The 24,799-nt window shown below is 44.1% G+C and overlaps 1 protein-coding gene across 1 annotated transcript; it reads right to left on the reverse strand.

The window, feature by feature from the left end:
• Positions 1 to 2,978: 2,978 nt before the first annotated feature.
• On the reverse strand, positions 2,979 to 4,626 carry LOC126071472 (protein S100-A7-like). Its single transcript, XM_049875665.1, has 2 exons — positions 4,456 to 4,626; positions 2,979 to 3,143 (listed from the first exon to the last, which is right to left on the reverse strand). The coding sequence occupies exons 1-2, from the start codon at positions 4,624 to 4,626 to the stop codon at positions 2,979 to 2,981; spliced, it is 336 nt and encodes a 111-aa protein (XP_049731622.1).
• Positions 4,627 to 24,799: the final 20,173 nt, after the last annotated feature.

Consider the following 24,799-nt stretch of genomic DNA (forward strand, 5'->3'; position numbering starts at 1 on the left):
GAGCCAGCGGACTGCCATATTGACTGCCAATCTTGGGGTTGTAGGTCTCTCCAGGCTGTGAGCCAGCAGCCTGCTGTCTTACCTCCCATCTTGGATTCATCAACTTCCACAGTCTATGAGCGAGCAGCCTGCCGTCTGACTTGCCAATCTTGAATTCATCAACCCCTGCTGCTACGTGAGCCAAGAGAAGTCTCCAACCTGACACCTGACCCACAGGCTGGGGTCTTGCCAGCCTCCTACAGTGGCGTGAGCCATTTCCTTGAGATAAATCTCTCTCTCTCTTTTTGTCTCTCTCTCTGTCTCCTTGCTAGCACCGTGGTTTAGAGCTACGGCAGCTAGCCAAAAGGCTGGCAGGTCAAATCCACCAGCCATTCCTTGGAAATACTCTTGGGAAGTTCTACTCCATTCTATAGGGCCACTATGACTTGGAATCAACTCAACAGCAACAGGTTTACTTCTCTAGAGAACCCAGCCTAAGACACCATCCAAGTTCCAATGCCTACCTTTGCAAGAACCCATTTTCATGATTCTATGGATGACCCCAACAGCTCTTTGGACTCTTGATTACCCTGAAGCAGGGTTCTGACCTACTAGGGTTTATAAATATTCTGACAGGTGCCAGAGCCACTTTGCAGTCTTCAGTTATCACGAAGGGCAGAAGAACCTTGGCGTTCAATTCAATTTTCAGAGGAGTTTTGTGTCAACGAATGTTTATAAACACATACTCTGTGCCAGGTATACTGCTAGGTGTTGAGGATTCAGGGGTGCAAACAGTCTCTGCCCTCTACAAACTCATCTTATACAAGAGATCAGATAAATGAAGTAGGTGTTGTGGATGCTAGAAACAAAAATCTGCATAATGTACAATAGAGACAGAAAAGGGGAACTTATCACATCCTTGGGGTCACCTCTGAGTACAATCACTACAGAGAAGATGGCACTTAAACTCAGAATTAAGACAAGATGTTCCAAGGCAGGCAAGACTAAGAAAGAAGTTTCAGGCAGAGGAAACAGAGACAGCAAATGTAATGATAGCAGGAAACAGCATCGAGTGTTGTGGGGATTTTCAAACACTTGGATCTATACCCAGAGCATAACTGTTAGAAGGGGTTCAGAGAAAAATGCGGCCAAGGAGGCAGGCAGAAGACCAACTTCAGGGCCATGGCACAAAAATAATCATCACGGATCAGCACCCTGGGTATTAGAAGAGAAGAGGCAAAAGTTGAGAATGATTCTAGACTTGGATGATGCAAGACAGGTGTGGGTAAAGAAAAGATAAAAGCCAAGTTGAGTCATGGTGGTGGATCATGGTGGGTAGGCTGAAGAAAGGAGGTGACACCACCCAAGGTTGACAGGAAGAGAGAAGAAGAAGAGGCTTAGACACCCAAGGTTCTGATTAGTTTGAAAAGTAGGGGAAATGAAAGCAAGGGAGATAAGGAGCAGCAAGGCTAAGCAGAGGTAGGTGGAAAGGACAGTATCAGAAAGGAGTACAGCCAACTTCTGACAAAGCCCAGAGTGGAAAGGAACCCCAAGTAAAGAGGAGGAATTGGTGAGGAGGAACTTGTTAGTTAATTAGTATATGATTATTATCTTCTCCCAAGCATATCCCGTGAGTGGGATAGAGAAGGAAACAGCAGGTCAGGTTGAAAGATGGGTGTGACCGGTAGGTTAATAGGCGACTGTGACCAAGCGGATAGGAGTGAAGAAACGAGATGGAGTGAACCGCAAGGAGGAGGTGTAGGGGACATGGCCTGGAAGTGACACTGGGGATGGAAGTGATTACTGACCCCTCCTGCCTCCTGTCTCTTTCAGGCTTGAGTAACTCGAGAGTCAGCAGCCCCCTGCCTTCCCAGGGAAAAAGCCACAAGGAGATTGGTGTCCTCCAGAGAGCCAGGGATGGGAAGGCAGCCTCTGTGCCATGTTGGTTTCTGAGTCCTAAGTACCCAACAATGTGTGACTACAAGTAGAGGATCCCACACTGGGAGTTTGTTTCTCCCTCTCCACTTTATCTGGCCAAAAGGTTAGTTTATTTTTCAAGTATCACACTGAGGGAGGACCCTCCAGCACCCAAAAGGGAACACATAACTACTGTGGACCTTAACCAGCCCTATTCTCTCACTTGCTTCCTCTGGGACTTCCTCACTAGACAACAAGCTCTTCAAATCTTCACTTCTGTCTCCACAGTGCACATGTCTCACACCGCAGTGAGGAGAGACACCTCAGAGCAGAAGCTCCCTCTCATTCACACACTCACATGCATATACACACACACTCATACTGCAGGTTAACACATCACATACAAGCCCCAAAAAATCATATCCATAGACTTCTGCAGGCAGGGCTGGTTCTCAGGACCCTACTGTCTCTCCCCATTCATGACAATGACCCATAAAGAAAATGCCCAGTGGCCCTCAGGCTCACGAGAAGGAATGACTTTGTCAAGGATGTACTTTTGACCTCAGAGGAGAGATCCAACTCCCCTATGGCCCTTAAAAGCAACTGCAGTGAAGGGCTAGGAAATAAAGCATCTGCTCCTCCTCCCTGTTCTTTCCTAAACAGCCAGGTGGGTGATGGATATCTCAGTGCCACACCTAAGATACCCCACCCCCTACACACTTACACACAGACAGGCACCACTTGGGAGGCAAAGAGACATCCCAGGATCCCAGCTCTATCCCAGGAGAAAAAAGAGCATGTGCCATACTAGCAGGGCCCTCCTGTGATGCCAGCAGTTGGGCTACATTGGGGCCTGAGGAGCAGAAGTGGGTCTGGGATAAGACCAGGAAGGCATCTCTGCACTAAATGTCAGCTGGGTTGATCCCCCTTGTGGAGAGTCTACAAAGCCGAGAGTCAGTATTTGTCCATTTGTCCACTAATGCCACCAAAAGAGAAGGAAGGAGTAATGCAAGTATCAGGTACAAGGAGATATTTATTGCTTTGGGGGTCTCTGGAGGCCTCTAGGCTGGACTGGCCTGGAATCACTGGCATCCCCCGGAACAGGGCGGGGCACCATGGCTCTGTTTGTGGTAGTCAGTGGCTACGTCTCCCACTACAGAGAGAAACTCGGAAAAGTCAATCTTCTTATCCTTATTCTTGTCTTTTTTCTCAAAGACATTGCATAAGTAATCTTTGCCTCTTCTTTCCTGTGGGGTAAAAAAACATGCAAACAAATGTAAAAACATTATCCAGGGAGAAGATGAGAATAGAGACAGAAGCAGAGACAATACCTAGGGCTGAACCAAAGGTGTGGTTGGTCAGGGGAGGTTATGGAGATGGAGAGATGGGGTCAAGCAAAGTCAAGCCCTGACTCATCACTGGAGATTTCTGGTCAAAAATTGGAACTTGCACAGGGAGTCCACTGATAAATGACAAGGGGACTCAGGCTCATCCACCACCTCCCCTTCAGGTGCACTGTCTTCATTCTTCCCCCACGGGACCATTACAGCCCAGCCAGTTACTCTCCTCATTCTCTAATGCTCTTCACACTTAAATTCTTTCCCATCAAAGCCTATCAGTTTGGCCCCATTCATTCTGTTCCTTAGTCTCAATCTGTGCTAATGATTCCTTCTAACAGTTAGATGAAATTAGGACTATGAATGTACTTTGCCCATATAAAAGTTGGTGGCCGTGTCTTTGGGTTCATGATTCCCACCGTGTTACCTCTCCTTCCACGGGCAGTGCTAGTTCAGTGGTAGAATTCCCACCTTCCAAACAGGACGCACGAGTTGAATTCCCCGCCAATGTACCTTGGTGCACGGCCACCACTCACCTGCCAGTGGAGGCTTGCATGTTGCTATGATGCTGAAAAGCACCTAACAATAACCCTTTCCCTCAGGAAAATGTGAAGAAGAGCCTTTAGGAGGCAACCTTTTAACCCAAGGCAACCAGACCCTTGGGGGGACTCTCAGTGACCAGTGGGAGGGCACATGCTTTACTCTATTCACTGGTTTTCAAATCATAACACTTTCTTGAGTCTCTAATATGTCCACCACTTTTTCTCCTTTTCAAAGCATTTTCACATAAGTCATTTCATTTCAACAACACCAACACAGGAAATTAAGTTCTTTTATCTCCTTTTGTAGATGAGAAAACTAAGGATCGGATTGTGGGTGATTTGTCCAGATTCATGCAGCAACAGAGCCCCAGTGGCAGGACAGGCACCCAAGAGAAAAAAGAGCATGAATCTTTGTCCTGAGCTCCTAGAATCTTCCAATCTGCCTCCACATGGGACTGGCCCTGCCTCGGGCCTGGAGGTAAAATGAGGAGAGTAGACGTGTGGAGAGTTATCCAGGGAAGGGCCAGACTCCAGATCAGCCAATCACAAACAGTGTATTCCCTTAGCAGTGGGGTCTTCAGACATGCCAAAGCCCATGGACCCCGTCTACCCACCGTATCCCCTCCCTGTACACATAACACAGCCTCTTCCTGCCCCAGACGAGCCAGACCCCTACTCACACAGTCATTGAGGAAGTTGGGGAAGTTCTCCTTCAGTAGCTTCAGCAGGTTTTCCCTGTTGATGTTATCATCATACCCGGTGTATTGATGAAATAGTTCAACCAAGCTCAGGACCACATTCTCAGATGGAGTGTGGCATATCTTGACTTTCTCAGCTGCAATGTTGCTCATCTTGCCTTTTATTCCAAGACAAGAGTCTACAGAAAAGAAATCAATGAGAATGACCTGGGTGGAAGAGAGTTTGAAGGACAAGGCCAAGGAGTGAGTGAGGGCTGAGCTCAAAAGGAACTTGTCTTTCTCAAATGATGAAGTAAATTGGTCTCAGGGAGGAGACAGTGGAACCAAGTCTTGGGTCTTGAGACCATTCCTGGGGGAGTTTGGGATGAGTGGGAGCGGAACAGTGGAGATGAAGGCTGTGTTAGTGAGGGGCAGAGGCTGAACTGCTGGCGGTGGGTATGCAACTTCTCCTGGCTCATCCGGTTGGAAGCGAGATCACAAAGAGAAACATGAAATCCCAAGGCAAGACATTCCCATCAAGCATAGCCTTTGGTCTACCCCATTCTCCCCACTTCCACCTAGGAAATGATGAAGGACCGCTAGCCTGAGCAATCAGGTCTAAAATCCTGGGTTTCTGGATATCTGACACAGCGGTAGAACCCCCATCTTCCAAACAGGACGACCAAGTTGAATTCCACACCAATGTACCTCGGTGATAACCACCACTGATTCTGACCCCTCCACCCTCCAAGACCTTCCCAGAAGTTATTTTGGAAGACCTTGTGCCCAAACAGCACACTGAAACCAGGGAATAAAGAAAACCAAGGGCTACAGGAGGAACATATTTTTTACCTGACACTTCTCAGAAAACCACCTAATAGTGAGAAAAGAGGAATAACAAGATCATCTAGCTCAGCCAGCCCTCCACTGAGGTCGGTGGAGAAGAAGGGATATGGGATTTGCCAGGAAAACCACAAGGTCCCACTCTATTAGTTGCAGAACCCACGCATACTGACTACCAGGTCAGGTTAGCATTCCCCAACAGCTGCAGACAGCATACCAAGTGGGCACCAGGCATGACTCCTAGGAAAGAACAGAGACAGGTACAGACTTACTGGATCTGAGGATGATCACAGAGGAGAGAATTAGTGAGACTGTGCATCTAGGCACAAAGCAGGCCCTTTATACAGCTCCACCTGGGATCTTCCCAGAGGCTGGGTGCCCTGTGGCAGTCTTCATTAGTTTCTCCAAACATTGCACCACTTTGGGTGGGGAGGTACCCTGAAGAAGCTATACTCAAAACTTCCTTCAAGATATGCTGGGTCTCCAATGCCTATCACTATCAGGCCACATCACCACAATTCTGCCCTGCCCAGGCTCCTGGCCAGTGGGAGGAGGCCCCATGCAAGAGAGACATGAACAGAGTTGAGTACGTTGCCATATCTCAAGGATGATGGAATCTAGGGATCTGGGAGGAAAGAAACACCTGTTTCTTCATTCAGTCATTCCACAACATTTTATCAATGGCTAGTAATAACTGCCTCCTTTACCAAGTTCTGTAAAGAACCATGCAGTGCGTTACCATTTTATGTACATTGCCTCAGAGTCCCATGAGAGCCCTGTGAGTTCACATAAGGCTCTCTACCACTGTGAGGGAGGTATTTTCCCTTCTTACAGATAAGCAAATTGGGACCGAGGATGGGTTTCTCAAGGTTACTCAGATAGAATATGACAAAGTGAGTATTCAAACCCAGATCTCTCAGACTTCAAAGCCCTCTCCTAATCATACTGCCACCTTGCTGAGCCTCTGATGGTGTACCGTCTGGACTGGGCAAGGGGTCACACCATTGCCTGCGCTACAGGAGCCCACACTCCAGGACAGGTGACCCTGAACAGAAGCATCCCACAGGTACCTATATCCATGAAACTGTGGCCTCTAGGGCCACAGAGACAGTGAGTGGGGCCTGTGTGATTCACAAAGCCCTGGTTGTCACAACTTTCAGGCCATGAGCCTCTCTGCAAGGGCTTTCTGTGGGCACCATTGCCCCAGGAACAAAACCTTTTCTGTCAGGGAAGCTCACTATGTTTTAAAAAACACCTTCTCTGATATCATCTTGCCAGATCCTCACAGGAATCCCCAGAGGGAGACTGCGATTACTGACACAGGAAGGACTGACACTCAGCCAGAGATGGTCAGTGAGACACTTCAGTATCATCTCACCACACAGCTCCGTGGGGACCCCGGGTATATGCCAGGAACCACTGTGGACATCCAAATTCATCTGGGTGGTGTCCTATTTGGAGATTGAAAGTGGAAAGTCACATTTTTGAGGTTCTTTTGCATCCAGGGCCCCGATATGATTAGGTTGAGAATCTCCAGAGAGATTTAGAAGGTGCAGCTGAGGCAGCTACAAAGCCAGCTCCAACACAGGTCAGTGTCTACAGAAGCTGTACCCTAAGTGATACTGTCCAATCACCTGCTTTGTGGCAATGGGAGCTGTGGTGGTGCCATGGCGTTAGCCGTCCTACAACCAGTTTTCTAAATTCTGGGTCACAGCCAAGAAGGTTCACCTTGCAAGCAACAGTTCTGCAGTGGCTCTTTTACTTCCTCTCCTCCAGCCCTCCAAAGAGTTATACGCCCTTGAAACTCTTCATTAGTTGTGTTTCTGCTTAAAATATACGGAGTCAATCCTCAGGCACAAGAAGAAAGCAAATAATAAAAATTAGAGAAGAATTAAATGAATTCGTGAACAGAAAAACAATTGGAAGAGGTAACAAGACCAAAAGCTGGTTCTTTGAAAACATTGACAAAACTGATAAACCATTGGCCACACTGACAAAAGAAAAACAAGAGATAAACCAAATAACCTGAATAAGAAATGAGATGGCCAATATCACAGCAGACCCAATTGAAATTAAATGAATGATATCAAATTACTGCGAAAAATTGTACTCCAACAAATTTGAAAACCTAGAAGAAATGGAAGAATTCCTAGAAACATGCAACGTACCTAAACTAACAGAAACAGAGGTAGAACAACTGAAGAGACCCATAACAAAAGAAGACATTGAAAAAGAAATTTAAAAACTGAAAACAAACAGAAAAAACCCTGGCCCTGATGGCTTCACTGCAGATTTCTACCAAACTTTCAGAGAAGAATTCACATCACTACTACTAAAGGCATTTTAGAGCATAGAAAAGGATGGATACTTAAAAACTCATTCTAGGAAGCCAGCATATCCCTGATACCAAAACCAGGTAAAGACCACAAAAAAGAAAATTACAGACCTATATCCCTCATGAACTTACATGCAAAAATCCTCACAAAATTCTAACCAATAGAATTCAACAACATATCAAAAAAATAATTCACCATAACCAACTGGGATTCATATCAGGTATGCAGAGATGGTCCAACATTAGAAAAACAATTTATTTAATTCCTCATATAAATAACACAAAAGAACCACATGATCTTATCAATTGATGCAGAAAAGGCATTTGACAAAGTTCAAAATGTATTCATGATAAAAACCCTCGGGAAAATAGAAAGAGAAGGAAAATTCCTCAACATAATAAAGGGCACTTATACAAAGCCAACAGGCAACATCATCCTAAATGGAGAGATTGTGAAAACATTCACCTTGAGAACGGGAACCAGACAAGGTTGCCCTTTATCACCACTCTTATTCAACATTGTACTGGAGTTCAAGACAGAGAAATTAAGCTAGGTAAAGAAATAACGGTCATCCAGATTGGCAAGAAAGAAGTAAAAGTATCTCTGTTTGCAGATGACATGATCTTATATGCAGAAAACCCGAAGGAATCCTCAAGGAAGCTACTGAAACTAATAGAAGAGTTCAGCAGAGTATCACGATACAAGATAAACATACAAAAATCAGTTGGATTCCTCTACACCAACAAAAAGAACATTGAGGAGGAAATCACCAAATCAATACAATTTATAGTAGCCCCCAAGAAGATAAAATACTTAGGAATAAATCTTACCAGAGATGTAAAAGAGCTAATGAAGAAAACTGCAAGACTCTACTGCACGAAACTAAAAACAAACCGACATAAGTAGAAAACATACTCTGCTCGTGGATAGAAAGACTTAACATTGTAAAAATGTCTATGCTCCCGAAAGCCGTCTATAGATACAATGCAATTCTGATCCAAATTCCAAAGACATTTTTTAATGAAACAGAGAAACAAATCACAAACTTCATATGGAAGGGAAAGAGGTCCTGGATAAGTAAAAATCTACCTGATTTTAGAACCTGGTATACTGCCACAATAGTCAAAACAGCCTGGTACTGGTACAACAACAGATATATAAACCAATGGAACAGAATTGAGAATCCAGACATAAACTGGCCCACATATGAGCAGCTGATATTTGACCAAGGCCCAAAGTCAGCTGATTAGGAAAAAGGCAGTCTTTTTAACAAGTGATGCTGGCATAACTGGATATCTATCTGGAAAAATATGAAACAAGAACCATACCTCACACGATGCACAAAAAAGGACTCAAAATGGACCACAGACCAAAATCTAAAACACTAAAGATATGGAAAGAAAAAATAGGTACAAACCTAGGAGCTCTAATGCATGGCATAAACAGTGCACAAAACTTTAAAAACAATGCAGCAGAATACCTAGAAAACTGGGAGCTCCTAAAAATCAAACACCTATGTTTATTCAAAGACTTCACCAAAAGGGTAAAAAGACTACCAAAGACTGGGAAGAAGTTTTTAGCTATGACATTTCTGATCAGCGCCTGATCTCTAAAGTCTACATGATACTGCGAAAACTCAACTACAAAAGGACAAATAACCCAATTAATAAGTGGGCAAAAGATATGAACAGACACTTCACTAAAGAAAGCCTTCAGGTAGCTAACAGATACATGAGGAAATGCTAATGATCATTAGCCACTCTAAAGTGCAGATCAAAACCACAATGAGATTCCATCTCACTCCAACAAAAAATTTAATCCAAAAAACACAAAACAATAAATGTTGGAGAGGCTGTGGAGAGATTGGAACACTTATACACTGCTGGCGGGAATGTCAAATGCTACAACCACTTTGGAAATCAATTTGGGGGCTCCTTAAACAGCTAGAAATGCAACTACCGCACGATCCAGCAATTCCACTCCTTGGAATATATCCTAGAGAAATAAGAGCCTGTCCACGAACAGATACACACACACCCATGTTCATTGCAGCACTGTTTACAATACCAAAAGGATGGCAGCAACCAAGGTGCCCATCAACTGAGGAATGCATGAATAAATTGTCATCTATTCACACAATGCAATACTACACATCAGTAAAGAACAATGATGAATCCATGAAACATTTCATTGCATGGAGGAACCTGGAAGACATTCTGCTGAGTGAAATTAGCCTGTTGCAAAAAGACAAATATTGTATAAGACCAGTATTATAAGAACTGGGGAGATAGTTGCAACAGAGAAGAAACTATTCTTTGATGGTTACGAGAGGGGGGAGTGAGGGAAGGAGGAGAGAGGTTTTCACTAGTTAGACAGTGGATAAGTTTTATTTTAGGTGAAGGGAAAGACAACACGCAATACCGGAGAGGTCAACACAACTAGACTAAGTCAAAAGCAAAGAAGCTTCCTGAATAAACTGAACACTTCAAAGGCCAGTGTAGCAGGGAAGGGAGTTTGGGACCATGGTTTCAGGGGACATCTAAGTCAATTGGCATAAGAAAATCGATTATGAAAACATTCTGCATCCTGCTTTGAAGAGTGGCTCCTGGGGACTTAAACGCTAGTAAGCGGCCATCTAAGATGCATCAGTTGGTCTCAACCCACCTGGAACAAGGAAGAATGAAGAACACCAAAGACACAAGGTAATTATGAACCCAAGAGACGAGAATCACCACACAAAACAGAGACTACATCAGCCTGAGACCAGAAAAACTAGATGGTGCCCAGCCACAACCGATGACTGCCCTGACAAGAAACACAACAGAGAACCCCTGCGGGAGCAGGAGAGCAGTGAGATGCAGACAGCAAATTCTCAATCATAAAAAGACCAGACTTAATGGTCAGACCGAGATTAGAAGGATCCCAAAAGTCATCGTCCACAGGCCTTTTGTTGGCCCAAGGCAGGAACCCTTCCAAAAGCCAACTCTTCAGACAGGGATTGGACTGGACTGTGGGATAGAAAATGATGCTGGTAAAGAATGAGCTTCTTGGATCAAGCAGGCACATGAGACAATGCTGGCATCTCCTGTCTGGAGCAGAGATGAGAGGCCAGAGGAGGCCAGAAGGTAGCCAAATGGACACAAGGAGAGAGAGTAGAAGGAAGGAGTGTGCTGTCTCATTAGGGAAAGAGCAATTAGGAATGTAAAGCAAGGTATATACAAATATTTGTGTGAGAGACTGACTTGATTTGTAAACTTTCACTTAAAAACCCACTGCCATAGAGTCGATTCCGACTCATAGCAACTCTATAGGACAGAGTAGAACTGCCCCATAGAGTTTCCAAGAGGCGCTTGGCGGATTGGAACTGCCATCCTTTTGGTTAGCAGCCGTAGCACTTAACCACTGCACCACCAGGGTTTCCTTTCACTTAAAGCACATAAAAATTGATTACATAGGGAGTGATTTCTGTCTTCTGCACTAAACCCTGACTGTTGCCAATGGTGACTGCAGACTCCCAGGCTCTTAAATGCACCTGGAGACATGGGACTGAGCAAGGTGACCTCCCAGCCCTGTGACTCTTGGCTTCCTATGGAGGAAGGGAGTGAAGACAAGTCATAGAGTCTTTAGCACCTGTCCTCCTTCCTCTATGCAAAGCATTCCCATGAAAGTCTGTGCAACACCTTTGGCACTGATCTGCTCCTCCCTGCTGCAGAAGAGCTGGAGTGGGAAGCAGGAGCTGGCGGTCAGAAGGAGAGTCCCTGGGGGCACACTGAGGAAAGACTGCGCTAAATCACTGAAGTTTACTCTTTGCCTCTTACCCCTGCCCCTAAAATTCCCCCACAGGTGATCCTGGACCATTCATATTGTTCCCCACAAATGTTCCTAGTACCATCACAGAAAAAACAAACCAGTTGCCATTGAGTTGCGCCTGACTCTTGGCAAGCCCATGTACATCAGAGTGGAACTGCTCCGTAGGGTTTCATGGCTAAGACCGTTCGGAACAAGATCTCCAGGCTTTTCTTCCCAGATGTCTCTGGGAAGGTTCTAATCTCCAATCCTTCAGTTAGTGGCCAAGAACTTAACCATTTGAGCCACCCTGGGACTCTTAATGGAAACCCTGGCAGTGTAGTGGTTCAGTGCTAGGGCTGCTAACCAAAGGGTTGGCAGTTCGAATCCGCCAGGTGCTCCTTGGAAACTCTATGGGGCAGTTCTACTCTGTTCTGTAGGGTCGCTATGAGTCGGAATCGACTCGACAGCAGTGGGTTTGGTTTTTGGTTTTGGGACTCCTAATACCGTCCCTGGGAAACCCTGGTGGTGTAGTAGTTAAGAGCTATGGCTGCTAACCAAGAGGTGGGCAGTTCAAATCCACCAGGTGTTCCTTGGAAACCCTGTGGGGCAGTTCTACTTAGTATGAGTCAAAATCGACTCCATGGCAATGGGTTTGTGTTTGTTTTTGTTTTAGGATGGGGCTTATTCCCAGGCTTTTCACATTGCCCAGTCATCCCCTCTTTCAGTCTTCAGTGAAACTTACCAGCTTTCTGGACTTACCCCTTTCTCTCATGCACTTGTCTCATACCAAAAAATTCCCCATGGCATTCCTTGGAAATGTATCTACACCTTTCTGCTGCTGCCCCAAGCAGGACCTCTCACCAGCCTGGCCCACCACCCCCACCAGCTGCAGTCTGGGTCTCTGCCTCCATCTCCACCCACCCTCCCACTGGCGTCAGATTCTCTTGATCACTGCTTAAATCCAGTCATTATGGCTTTTAAATCCATCACTTAAGGACATGCAAGAATTAGTTATAATCATTGCCCATGGGGAGAAGGACTGTGTAGGTGGGGACAAGAGAAAAAAAAAATGACTGAATTTTACATTGAAAAACTCTTTGTGCTTTTTGAATGCTGTATCATAACCAATATGATTTCATTGTATTTTAATTGACATTTGCTCTTTTTGAATCACAAGTGCGGAGCAATGGTGTGATAATCACCCTCGCTTTCTGGCGTATTATCAACATTGTTACACGAAAACTCCTCCTTTTGGTTATTTTTTAAATTTTTCTCTATTCCCAATTCCCTCTCTCACTACACACTTATCATATTTAATATGTATCTATTTGTCTGCATGTTTACTTAATGTGTATTGTTGTTTCGTGTGTGAATTTCGGTTGGCATGAAATTAAGAAAATTATATCCAATGTGTTTGATATCTTTCTGGTTTCTATTTTCTTTAACCCAATAGTTTCTTGTTAATACATCCTGTTGTCACTTGTACACTGTACGAGACACAAGTTATGTGTCAACGCAGCTCCCCTCAGCCATGCCCATCCCTCACACCATGGCCAAGTGCCTTTCTTCCTGGCCTGGATAGTACTAGTGATGGCTCACACCATTCCCAAACCCCAGCTACCACTGTTCGGTCCTCTTGCAACTGCACTGATTTTCGCAGCCTCCCTGAAAGGCAATGGCCAGATATTCGATATGGCCTGGATCATGCTGTATGTGGTGGGAGCTGCACCAACCCCAGTGCCCAGGTATGACCAGGCTGGATCTGCGAAGGCTCTGGTTTTCTTAGTGGTTGCCCCAAAACCAAAAAAAACAAACCCAGTACCGTCCAGTCGATTCCGACTCACAGTGACCCTGTGGAACTGAGCAGAACTGCCCCATAGAGTTTCCAAGGAGCGCCTGGCAGATTCGAACTGCCAACCCTTTGGTTAGCAGCCATAACACTTAACCAATACGCCACCAGGGTTTCCTGTGGTCACCCCAGGAGGGGAAAAAGTAGAACCGCGAACAGGAGAAAGGTAAACTGCAGTGATTCAGCACAGCTGTTCCTCACTGTGCCCCCAGGGACTCTCCTTCTGACCGCCAGCTCCTGCTTCCCACTCCAGCTCTTCTACAGCAGGCTGGAACACCTCAGAGCCAAAAGGCATTACACAGACTCTCATGGGAATGCTTTGTATAGAGGAAGAAGGACGGATGCTATAGATACTATGACTTCTCTTCACTTCTCTCCATCATAGGGACCCAAGAGTCACAGAGCTGGGAGGTCACCTCATTCAGTCCCATGTCTCCAGGGGCATTTAAGAGCCCGGGAGTCTGCAGTCACCACTGGCAACTGTCAGGGTTTAGTGCAGAAGACAGAAACCACTGCCTATACCTTAAGCAGAAAAACAATGAATCAAGGGATTCAAGGGCTTATAACTCTTTGGAAGTCTGGAGGAGGGGAAGTTAGAGACCCACTGCAGGACTGTTGCTTCCAAGGTGAAGTTTCTGCGTTGTGACCCAGAATTTAGAAAACTGGTTCTACGACAACTACCACCATGGCACCACCAAAGCTCCCATGCCCACAAAACAGATGACTGGGCACTGTTGCTGGGGGTTCACCTACTGCAAACACTCATGTGTGTTGGGGGTTTGTAACCACCTCTGCAAATCAGAATGTGGCGGAGTTAAAGTTCCGTAAGGCAGACATAAACTGAGAAGACACAAGAAGGAAGGAATTGGGAAAAAAATTGTTCACTTTTCCTCCCCATACCCATCCCCGACAGACAGTTCCAAGATGCAGTGCTCCCGTATGACCTCTTTGTAGACATCCTCTGTGACCAAACACCCAGCCCTGTCTTCTTAGAAGGAGTGGTCAGCTCAGTAATGCACCACACTATTTATGCTGTCCCTTCTTGCCTCCTTACTTCTATTCTCTTCTCTCTTGTTTCCCTGGAATGATACATACGCACACACGCACACACACACTGGGAATTCAAGTGCTACAACAGTTGCTCTGTGTGGAGGTGATGATGCTTATAAACATAGTAGCATGGGGAGCCTTCTTTTTACATAATCGAGGATTTGCTAAAAGAAAATAATAGGCATGCAGCAAATGACAAGCTCCTCTAGGTAACATCTAAGGAGAATTTAATCTCCTAAAACTGCAGGGCATACTGTGCACAAAACTGAGGCCCAGTACCTGATTATAATGGTGACAGAGCTGTAAAGGAGACAAAATGCAAAGTGTTTGACCTCTATACCAAGGTCAGAGGCCTGATTAGGGAAGATTAGAACCCTGAGAGCTGGGATGGGGGCATTTGGATGATGATTCTGCTGTTGTTATGTGCCATTGAGTTGGTTCTGACTCATACCGACTGTATGCACAACAAAACAAAACACCACCCAGTCCTGAGCCTTCCATAGGACCCTTGTTATGTTTGAGCTCATTGTTGCAGCCACTGTGTCAATCCACCTCATTAAGTGTCTTCTTTTCCACTGATCCTGTACTCTGCCAAGCGTAATGTCCTTCTCCAGGAACTGATCCCTCCTGACAACATGTCCAAAGTATGTAAGACACAGTCTCGCCATCCTTGCTTCTAAGGAGCATTCTGATTGTACTTCTTCCAAGACAGGTTTATTCGTTCTTTTGCCAGTCCGTGGTATGTTCAATATTCTTCGCCAACACCAGAATTCAAAGACATCAATTCTTCTTCTGTCTTCTTTATACATTGTCCAGCTTTCACATACTTATCATGCGATTGAAAATACCATAGTTTGGGATGATAGATCCCCCAAATTACTCTGAGCCTTTCTTGTTGCCAGAAGAGAACTGCCTTCCCTTCCCTGAAAACCAGGCAATGACCTCATCTAAAGCAGGTGCCTCCCAGATGCTTGTTCCCCAGGAAATTTATCTTACTACACCTCATTGCTGCAAGCCAATAACCAGAGCCAGGCCTAAACACAATCAGAAGTACAAGCCCTGCTCTGGTTAAAAAAAAAAAAAGTCTGCTTGCCAAAGGAATTTCAGAACCTGATTACCAAGAACCAGCAGGAAGAAATGGAGCATATGAGGATCTTGACAGTGTTAGACAAGGCAGGTGAGATAAAGGGTTGGATAAAAGAGATTTCACTCACATGGGGTCACTAGTCTATGACCTGCAGCTCAATATTTAGGCAAGGACATCTGGAGCTAGTCCAAACACTTTGCTAGAATCAATCCTTGATGTTTGGTTGCAATGCAGTTATGACCTTCAAAAATGAGGTAGAGTTGTCAGAACTTCCTGGGCACAATATTAAAGAATGACTTGGAAGTCTTGGTTAGAATGAATTGACCATGCAATAACTGAGAGCCCATCACCTGACCATGTCCCTTAGGAGAACCAGAGGACACTGCCCTCATAAGGCCACAAGAAATACACTCGAGAGAGACAACAGCATCTTTGACAAGTTCAATGGGAGCTATCCACTGCAAACTGGGAATAATAGTGAAGAATGCTACTATGGAACTGGGCTTCTTAATATCAGTGTGGATGATGGAATTCCTGAATGGCAGAGGGAAGGAGGGAAAATTTAACCATCAAGGGGTACATAGTAAGAAGTGGTTAGCAGGGTACATGGAGCCCCGGTGGCGTAATGGTTAAGAGCTCGGCTGATAACCAAAAGGTCAGCGGTTCAAATCCACCAGCCACTCCTAGGAAACCATATGGAGCTGTCCTACACTGTTCTACGTGGTTGCTATGAGTCGGAATCGACTAGATGGCAATGAGTTTGGTTTTTTTTGGGGGGGGTTCCTTTTTTTTTTAACCAAGGCAGAAATGGCTATGTACGGACTCAAAAGCATCAGCTCCCTCTCACCGAAGTTGATCTGATGGAAAATTACAGACAATAAATAATCTCTCTAATGAGCATAGATACAACTCTAAAAAAAATGGAGTCCAGTGATATACAGAAAAGGTAACTCATCAAGACTAAGTGGAGTTTATTCCAGTAATTCAAAGTTGGTTTAATATCTTTAAATCAAAGTAATTCACCACATGAACAGAATGAAGTAAAAGAAAAAAAAAGATTATCTCAATAGATATAAAATCATGCATTTGAAAAAAATTCATCATCTGATCATGTAAATAAAAACCTTTGCAGTCATGGATTCAGTTGTGACCCCCCAAAAATACATGTCAACTTGGTTAAGCCATGATGTCCAGGATTGTGTGATTGTCCTCTATTATGTGATTACCTATGTAAATCTCTGCCTGTAGTTAAAGAGGATTAGGATAAGATATAACAACCTTGTTCAGGTCACATGCCTGATCCAGTGTAAAGGGAGTTTCCCTGGGGTGTGGCCTGCATCACCTCTTATCTTACAAGAGTTAAAAGGAAAGAGAAAAAAGCAGAGAGTTGAGGGACCTCATACCACGAATGAAGCAGAGTGAGTCCTTTGGACCCGGGGCCCCGACATGGAGACCAGGGGAAGATTGAGGAGAAGGACCTTCCTCCAGAGCCAACAGAGAGAGAAAGCCTTCCTCTGGAGCTAAATCACTGAATTTGGGCTTCTAGACTTCTAGACTGTGAGAAAATAAATATCTCTTTGTTAAAACCATCCACTTGTGGTATTTCTGTTATAGCAGCACTAGATAACTAAGACACAAACTATAAACAAAAGGACACTGTTTTAATGCGATCCAAAGCACCTACAAGAACGTATAGCAAACACATCTTTCCCTCTGAGATCAAGCATGATTTGAGAATGCATGTTATCAGCACATTTATTCCATTTTATAAGTGGGGGGGGGAAGGAGTCTTAAAGTGAAATACGATGAAAAATTAAAGTGTAATTATTGGAAAGCAAAAAAATAGAACTGACATTATTTCAGGTGATCTGATTGCAAGGAAATCTAAAAGAATCTACAGACAAACTGTCAGAATTGATAACTAAATTTAGCAAGGACACAAAATACCAGATCAATACACATAAATTGTATTTCTCTAAATAATCAACAAATAGAGAAATGTAATCTTAAAATCCCACTGTTTTATTTTTTACTGTAATTTTTAAATAAGATACCAAAACAGTAAATATATAGGTACAAATCCAATGAAATATATGCAAGACTTCTACATTAAATGCTACAAATTTTATTCAGAGAAGTTAGAGAGGACCTAGATAAATAAAAAAATATATCATATTCATTACAAATTCTATCTTATGAAAAAGAGAGTTCTCTTCAAATTGATTTACAGATTGAATGTAGTACCAGTCAAAATTTCAACAGGGAGGGAGCAAGAGAAGGCAGGGAGGTCCTTCAGACTGGAATACAGATTTGACACCTGTGAAGAAAAGTTGGAGGAAGGAGGATTGGGTAGAAAGGGTCTCAGCCTCCAGTACAGTTCCAAGAAAGGCTTAGCCAAGCCTCTTGGGAGTCCACAACCCACAGCTGTCCAGTGAAGAATTCCACATATTTCCCGAAGCCCTGCCTTAGTATCCTTGCCACACTCAGTCACTGGCTGAGAAAAGCCTTCAGGAAGGATGGCCTCAGTGCAAGCGTAGTGGTGGTTTTGTAGGGGCAGCAGCTGGGATTGTCAATCAACTATGCAGGAGATCCAATTGGCAAAGTTTTTATGACCTCCACAGTCCACCCCTTGCCCTACACAGATTTACTCTTCCATACTGGTCAATAGAGAAGCCCTCCATGGTTCCCATAGGCCTCTTTTCCTGAAGCACCAACTCAGAAGACTGAGTGAATTACAGCCCCCATCACTGTCTCTAGCCTCAGGGACACAAAGTGTGCACATATTCTCTTAATTCTCCATTACGCAATCTGAATTCCCCTTATCTTGGTGGTTTTCCTAATGGTGTGACCCAAATCCTTATTTCAGAGGAGTGTGAGCCCTAGGCTATGACATTGTTCTCAGACTAGACTTGCTACATATGGCTTTTCACAGGTACACTGGGGCTAGGAGGTGACCAAGTGAATCACCTGGGATCCACACATACTCCTCCCTGCCTTTCTTGTACAACCGCATCCTTATTTCCTCCTACTGCTCAGGATCAGTTAATCCTGCCATGGTGGATATTCAGAGACAGCAGTAGGTAGGTAAGTCTTGGAAAGTTAGAGTCCTTGTTCTGGGATTCGCTTGCAGCCTCTATCTCTGCCACTCTGGCCACTCCATCCAGTTCAGGGGTAGGCAAAGGCAAAGCTAGTTAATGTCAGTTGGCCAAGTCATTTTGTCTCCTTGGCTGTTCACTGACTTTTCTGTACTGGGCGCTTTCTGGTGAGCAAAAAAGTGTAATACAAAAATCTTCACACTCCATGCTGACCTCCGTATATCAACCCACATGCCTCTACCCTATACTTCCTTATATCTGATTTTCTAGTTCTTTTCCTTCCAGGCCTCTGACCAGACAGCCAGGTCATCGGCTTCTGGAGGAATCTGTATATATTCTCACTTCAGGATAATTATCTTCCAAGTATAGTGAATGATAAGATGCTCAAAAGTTCATCCACCGGGAAGGAATTTCGCTCTGTCTTTTCAGAATGTGGCTGTAATACAGCTGCTGTCCATTTCCAGTTTTCACCAAGCTGACCTAGCCACAAACCAAGCTCAGGTATTTTCCGTCTCCTTCAGCTGATAATCCCCATATAACCATAGATTTGAGCTAGGGGAGAGATGCTGGTGCAACTTGGATGGGTGACACTTTTTTCTGGGTTGTGCATCCATGCAACTTACTCACACCCTCCATTTGTGCTCAGGCATAATCCCAGAGGTATCATTTCTATCTTATGATGAACTTCTGGGCCCACATGATATTATGAATTCACAAGTCCAGAAGAAACCAGTTCACATCTGCAGGTGTGGAATCACTTGATGCTCCCAGGTCAAACATTCGGTCTCCACCACGGCCCAATAACATATCAGGAGCTGATTCCCAAAAGGCATATAATTCTCTGGTGTGGAGGGCATACCCTTGCTCCAGAATCCCAGAATTCTGCACTGTGGTTCTCCCACTGGGCCATTCCCATCATTGACCTTTCCAACATCATAGGTCTGATCATATGGCCCAAGCAGCAGAGCTGCTAGCAGTGTAGCCTGGAGCTGCTTGCACAGCCCTTTCCTACCCCCTGCCAACTCAAAGATGTCACCCAGTGCATACGCCTGAGCAGTATTCCTAGGTGTTAAACATGTTCTTTCCAGAAGCAAGTGAGGCCTACCAAGTGCTCTGTTTCCTTCTTTGTGGTAGGAATACAAGATACAGCAGTCTGCCTTTTACTTTAGATAGAATTTCCAGGTCACCCTTAATCAATGGACATCTAAAAACTTCACTGAAGCAGTAGGCCCCTGAATCTTTGTGGGGCTTATCTCCCACCCCCTGGAGTGCTGGTATCTCACCAATATCTCCAGAGTAATAGCCACCTCTTATTCATCAACATGATGTCATAGTGAGGGTGGTAAGTGATAGAAAAAGGACAAAGTTCAGGATCAGCCCACCAGGATCTACATACAGAGATCTCTGTTGAACTAGATTCTCACCCACACCAGGGCCCATGGATTCTTCCCCTCCTACCACCCTCCCAGCCTCAGACCCAACAAACGTCTCCTCAGAAAGCCCACAAGGGTTTTTCAAAATTCCCCATCATCTTCAACAGACCTGACTTAGCCTGTGCACCACCTCGTGGGAATTGTTGTAAAATACATCCATTGGGCTATTATAAACTTACCAGCATAAGTGTTACTCATGTTTGTTTCCAAAGGACTGTTCGAAAAAAAAAATAAGCTGTGTGTTTTGTCACAGGGTGTGGATCTGTGGGGGAGGAATAAGGTTGATCGATGATAAGATGGGTTGAAGAAGATCTGAAAGAAAGAGGATGTAAAAAGTGTGAGGGCAATGCAGTATTGGAGCAGAATTCAATTTATTTTTAATTCTGATCCAAATGAAGTGATTGTACAATTACGGACAACATCATTCACGATATATTCTATGCGTACTCCACAGAGAATAAAATCTGAGTGGTGTCCCTGGAGTTGTGTAATGTCCAGCTTTGGGTGAGATACCTCTATAAGAGGCATAACAGCAGGACACTGTTCTGGAAGCTGGGACCACTCAGCCCCTGTGAGGTCCCTGAGACCATGAAATGAAATACTGTGATGTTTGCTATGCACAGGGAAGGGAGATGGCTGAGCTTCCATTCTCAGGAGGCTGCCTATCCCTAAATCCTGGTTATTGCGAGATTCCAGTGGTGAACAATAAATGGCACCACACTCATTGCAAGGCTCTCCAGTCAAGCATTGCATATTCTCTTTGCCTCAACTCCCAGGCTTTGCCGCAAAATGTTCCCAAGAGAATAGAAAATCAGGGCATGTATGCTGACAGCTCAAGGCCTAATCTCCACAGCAGGAAAGCAGTCGAGAAGAATATGACTTTGGTTCACTCTGGACAGGTCCAGGACCTAGGACCCCCTCAGAGTCCTGGACCTTTTCAAATCTCCCCACCAACACACATGCACACACACCAGGATGATGGCTCTCGATGGTCATAGAGTACACCCTGGTGCAGCCTCCACACTGACAAAATGGACACTTAGAGGCCACTTCCTACTGATAAGCATGAGCAGGAATAAAAAACCACTGAAGCATTCGCAAAAACAGGTTATATCTAAAGAAATGTATGCCCACTTTCATGATATGGTGACAGGTTAGGAGGTCTTTAGATTATCCACAGTTGTGGGTTGTTGACCCCTGATCCCCTCTCAATCAAACAAATCAATACCTAAGCTGCCTTAAAGATGTCTCAACTGGGTTAAGCAACCAGTCCTGCTTTGCCCTGGACTGAGGGAATTCCTGGATATAGCGCTAAACCCAGGAAAGTGCCAAGCAAACCGGGACAAGTTGGTCACCAATGTCTGGACTCAGGAAAGCAGGTTGTTACACAGATGTACGCACATGGTTATGCCACATAGTGATGCTTAAGGTTTGAGCTGGACTGGGCACAGGACTGAAGCAAAAGAACACTGGCATCTTTATCACCAACAACTCCTCACTAAAATAGCAATCACTCTTCACCTAGGTTATGAATGTAGGCAGTTGATAACAGGCTAAATGTTTCTACCCAAACAGAATGAAATCCATATGCTGGTGGCCCAGTCAGGGAAGACATTCCAGACACCCGTTTGAGATGTGACTGGTTTGGTCACTGGGGACAGTGAAGATCTGTGCTTATAGGGCAATGGGGCTTTGTCCTCATAAGCCTGTGGACTGACCTCGTCTTCTAGGCCAGGCTGAACATGGCCAAGGCAATAGAGTATGAGAGACCCAGAACTAGAGGCAAGACAGAATGTAAGATTGATTCTTTTATCCCCGAAGTATTTCACTAGGAACATTTTGAGAAGCCTCAAGCCCAGATTGCTGATAAAATTCAAGGAGGAAGGAGAGGTAGAGGTCATGGGGATAAAGTGGACTCTGGTTATCCTGGGGAAGACTTTGTCCTCAGCTCTCATTGGAGGCATTTTCCCCAGTTGTTCCCCATGACTGGGAGTCATAGTGTCAACTTCAGAGATGGGATCGTTGTTGTCTCATATCTTGATTTTGTAAATAAAAACACTGAAGCCCAGTGAAGAAGTGACTAACCCAAGTTCATGTGTTCTTGCTGGCGAATTGATAACCAGTTAAAGGCAGCTTACCCTGCTCTTCAGATATTGCATCTTGGGCTTTACACCAGAAGAAATAAAGGGGGCTGATGCGAACTCCATGATGCATCCCTGAGGTGAAGGACAACTGGTAAAGAACAGAGCCATCTCTATATCTCACAGCTGGCCAGTGCCCAGACCAAACATGCTGGCAGGGGTCTAGTGCCCAGTCCCAGCGATTCCCAACACAGTCCTCAGATCCACAAGAACCCTGGGCCCTATCTGTGTCTTCTGAGCCTCCTGATCCATCCCAAGGCCCAGGACCTGAGGTCAGGGTGATAGAATACATTGAGTTGAAGCAGAGGCTGCATTCAAATGCCAGATAAGAAAAGAAAACTAAGAAGAAAAAACAGGGTCCTCAGTCCTACAACATCAAAGAAGTGAATTCTATCACAACCTGGTTGATCCTGGAAGCAGATTCTTTCCCAGAGTCTCCACACAAGGGTCCAGCTCGCTCACACCTTGATTGCAGTCTTGTGACACCCTAAGCCAAGAACTCATCCAAGGCCCCTGCCCACATTTCTGACCTACAGAACTCTGAGATAACAAATAGGTTTTGTTTTACGCTGCTAAATTTATGAAAATTTGTTATGCAGCAATAGAGAAATAGTATACTGAAGGTCACTTCCATGTATATAGTTAAGTAATTGCTAGCCATTCCAGTAAAGGAATGGCTTCTAGGACTCCTACCACTCACTGTGTTGACTCACCCAGCATTATGAAACGAAGGTGCAGGGTCAGAGGTTATATCATCATATGATTCTACCCGCCAATGTCCAATATCAAGCTGTAATGCTGAAAACAAAAACTTTTCTAAACTATCGATAACCAAAAATTGGTTTCAATCAACAATATCAGAGGAAAGACTGTATTATCTTTCCAATCTCTATACAGTAAATGATTTTACAAAACAATTGTCACATGATGCAATCAAAGATCACAGAGCCAAAAAACACAGGCAAATAAAAAGTGTACAGTTGAGTCACCAGTTAATAAAATATATCATGCCATTCTTCTGGTTTGTGTAATGTTTTTAATTTGCAGTGATTTCTTTCTTCCTAAATAAAAATTTGCTGTTGTAATTTTATACACTTTTTATTAAAGGAAATCAAAATAGTTGAAGTCTCAGGGCTCACAAAACCTGAATCCAGCCTTCACATGCATGTCCGTTTTGCCCATGAATTTGCCCACACCACATCTTTGCCTGGCAACCCCTTCTGCCTCTTCTCTGCGTAAAAAAAAAAAAACTTAACCATTCTTCAAGGCTTGACTCAAAAGTCACCTCTTCTGGAAAGCCTTCCCAGAAGGCTTAAGTAGACTTCTCCTTCCTGTCTCCAGGATACCATAGCACTTTCTTACCACTCTTTCAACCTTCTCTCATGACACTCTAATTACTCTGTACAGAAGCCTCCCCCCAGCTAGGCAGCAAGCTCCCAGCAACAGACACTGGACTTAATCATCTCCATACCACGTTTCCAGGCCAAAACAGTAGCTCCCAGGGAACATGTTTGTGTTGTTATTGTTCTTGTTAGTTTCCATCAAGTTGGCTCTGATTCATGGCAACCCTATGCATAACAGAGCAAAGCATTGTCTGGCCCTGTGCCATCCTCACAATCCCTGGTATACTTCAGCCCACTAGTGTAGCTATTGTGTCAATACACCTTGTGAAGGGTTTCCCTCATACTCACTGACTCTCTACTTTGCCAAACATGATGTCCTTTTCAAGCAATTGGTGTTTTCTGATGACACATCCAGGGATAACAGAAAAGACAGAGACAACAGTTGAAGATTTCTAGGCAGAATATTTCCCTGATATCATGAAAGACAAGAAGATATTAATCCAATAAGCTCACTGAACTATACATAAGGTAGATGTTAAAAGAAAGTCACCAAGACATATTATAATCAAACTAGCCAAAACCAAAGAGCAGCTCGGGATAAATGAAAAGTCACCTATAAAGGAGAGCCAGTAACAATAAGCTCGGACTACTCAGCAGAAACCATGGAGGGAAGAAGGCAGTGGGATGACTTATATAAAAAATTGAAGGAAAAAAATTGCCAACCAAGAATCATATATCCAGCAAAACTGTCTCTCAGATATGAATGTGTAATTAGGACATTTCCAGATAAACAGAAGATTAGGGAATTCGTAAAAACCAAACCAAAACTAAAAAAAATAGGAAAGGGAGTTCTTTGGTTAGAAAATCACTAATACTGGGTATCACCCAAGACTAGAACACTTGGCAGAGCAACCAGAAGTCAACCCAGACAAGGAAATCAAAAAACTAAATCAAAATTAAAAAAACAAAAACAAAAACACTCAAAACAGGATAACCGCGATGTTATTGGGTGAAGGAAGACAACATTGGAACAATAAAGTGGGACTAACAAAGAGCCGAACTAAGTGAAATAGAAAACAGAAAAACAATTGAAAGAATTAACAAGACCAAAAGCTCGCTCTCTGAAAAAATCAACAAAACTGATAAACTATTGGCCAAACTGAAAAAGAAAAACAGGAGAGGAAGCAAATACCCCAAATAAGAAACGAGATGGGGGATATTACAACAGACCCAACTGAAATTAAAAGAATCATATCAGATTACTATGAAAAATATCCTCTAACAAATTTGAAAACCTGGAAAATGCATGAATTCCTAGAAACACACTACCTACTTAAACTAACACAACGAGGTAGAACAACTAAATAGACCCATAACAAAA

The sequence above is a fragment of the Elephas maximus genome, chromosome 3 (assembly GCF_024166365.1).
Source record: "Elephas maximus indicus isolate mEleMax1 chromosome 3, mEleMax1 primary haplotype, whole genome shotgun sequence".
Classification (NCBI taxonomy): Eukaryota; Metazoa; Chordata; class Mammalia; order Proboscidea; family Elephantidae; genus Elephas; species Elephas maximus.